The 1,646-nt window shown below is 30.4% G+C and overlaps 1 protein-coding gene across 1 annotated transcript; it reads right to left on the bottom strand.

Moving 5' to 3' along the window:
• Positions 1 to 342: 342 nt before the first annotated feature.
• Positions 343 to 1,050, bottom strand: LOC148197854 (protein VERNALIZATION 3-like). Its single transcript, XM_088116183.1, has 3 exons — positions 822 to 1,050; positions 580 to 641; positions 343 to 487 (listed from the first exon to the last, which is right to left on the bottom strand). The coding sequence occupies exons 1-3, from the start codon at positions 1,020 to 1,022 to the stop codon at positions 439 to 441; spliced, it is 312 nt and encodes a 103-aa protein (XP_087972309.1). The 5' UTR covers positions 1,023 to 1,050; the 3' UTR covers positions 343 to 438.
• Positions 1,051 to 1,646: the final 596 nt, after the last annotated feature.

The raw sequence follows: 1,646 nt of genomic DNA, 5'->3' as shown, positions 1-1,646 counted from the left end.
AGCATGATAAATCATGCTAACTGACAATTCCATTAGCACAGAGAATTAATATGAATTATCAATAAACTATTAATATAGTAATATTAATGCATTCATAATATTTATACGGACAGCTTATATTTTTTGTTTAGAGATAATAAGTTAGACTAAGAAAGACAATCCTAATTCATATATCAATTTAATTTTCAAGGAATTATAATTACTTTTGGAAATTCCCACGTAATTCAAAACTTAAACCTCTGGAATCCATAAATTTATCAAATTAAGCACATTACTGTTCTGCATATGAATATTTTACGAATACGTATAAGTGGGTTAAATTCACATTAAACTATACATTTGATGAGTTAATAAAATAGAATTCATATTTTTTTTTTCTTCTTTTTACAATTGACTAATTATTATTAGTGGTTTTATTTATTTATTTTTTCAAGTTAACTACACACCAAAACTAGCGCCGGTAGTTGCTGGAATATCAGTCACCAACCTGCTCAAAATCCATTGAAAAAAAGAATATTATTACAATGATATGCTACTAATGTCATGCTAGAAAATAATGAGTATGTCTTATTTACTCACCAATGAAGGTACTCCCTGAAATTAGGGTTACTAGGGTTGGGAGCATCAGGATCCACCAACACCTTTAACAGAAAAAAATGAACAGATTTGAAGTTAGAAGTGACGAAATAAATATCTGGAACTGTTTCTGAAAACCTTTATTATGAAAAAGGGTTTGGTGTTTTTAATGAAGAAGTTTTGGTAAACACTTTTAGGTTGTGTGTAACCAAATCCTATAAGAAGAAAGTAATGCAATGAATTACCAGAGTATAGAAGTTCCTGAGATCATCTCCACCAACACTCACTCTGGGTTGGTTTACAACTTGGGAAGGTTTAAGCTCACAACCATTGTTGACTTGTCTATTGCCATAGGAGACCCTAAAAGGAATGGAACTTTCAAAGGGGTCTATTACTTCCCCTATAACACGCCCAACCACAAGAGGATTCCTACTAGTACTAGGCATGGCTAACTGTAACTCACTGCACTGCTAAACAAAGATATGCCTTTGGCTCACACACATTTACTACACCCACAATGGTAGCTATTTATAGAGTGAAGGACAAGGAATGAGATATTCTTACATATCTAGCATAGGAAATAATCTTTTTGGTTTTTATGTATAAAGCACACGACTTTGTACAGAACCTATTCCCGGGATAATATAATAAAATCATCAATAGTAAAAATTTAACAGTTCTAAATTGCTTGTATCTTTGTTTTCTATTGTTTTAACTTATATTAGTAAAACAAAAATTGTATACATACTGGAGGTTTAACATGACGATTATTTAAAGTTGTGGCTTTTTATAATATAAAATAATAGTTTGATATATTATTGCATTAAAAGTTTCTTATACCAGTTGAAAAGGTTTTTTTATTTCAGTCCTAGAACCAATGTAGAAGGGAGAGATGTAGAGAGTATTAGACTTTGTATAGTGGTTCTCACATTAGTGTAGAAAGTTCACTATGTGATCGATTAAGATGCTTTATGTATGACCAAACTTTTTATACCAGTTCGTTACCTATTTGATATAAAAAGTTTGACATTTTATAATAAGTTCTATTTTTTATACTGGTTAGTGTCTCA

Source organism: Vigna umbellata, chromosome 5, assembly GCF_029865625.1.
Source record: "Vigna umbellata cultivar VRB3 chromosome 5, Vumbellata_1.0, whole genome shotgun sequence".
In the NCBI taxonomy this organism is placed as follows: Eukaryota; Viridiplantae; Streptophyta; class Magnoliopsida; order Fabales; family Fabaceae; genus Vigna; species Vigna umbellata.
Note: the sequence above shows the minus strand (reverse complement) of the source record. Positions and strands in the feature narration are given on the sequence as shown.

Excerpts from the sequence above, each read along its gene's own strand:
- LOC148197854 (XM_088116183.1), bottom strand. The coding sequence starts at position 1,022 with ATGCCTAGTACTAGTAGGAATCCTCTTGTGGTTGGGCGTGTTATAGGG. Across the intron at positions 642-821 it reads TCAGGAACTTCTATACTCTG|GTGTTGGTGGATCCTGATGC; the intron begins GTAATTCATTGC and ends TTTCTGTTAAAG. Across the intron at positions 488-579 it reads TTCAGGGAGTACCTTCATTG|GTTGGTGACTGATATTCCAG; the intron begins GTGAGTAAATAA and ends GATTTTGAGCAG.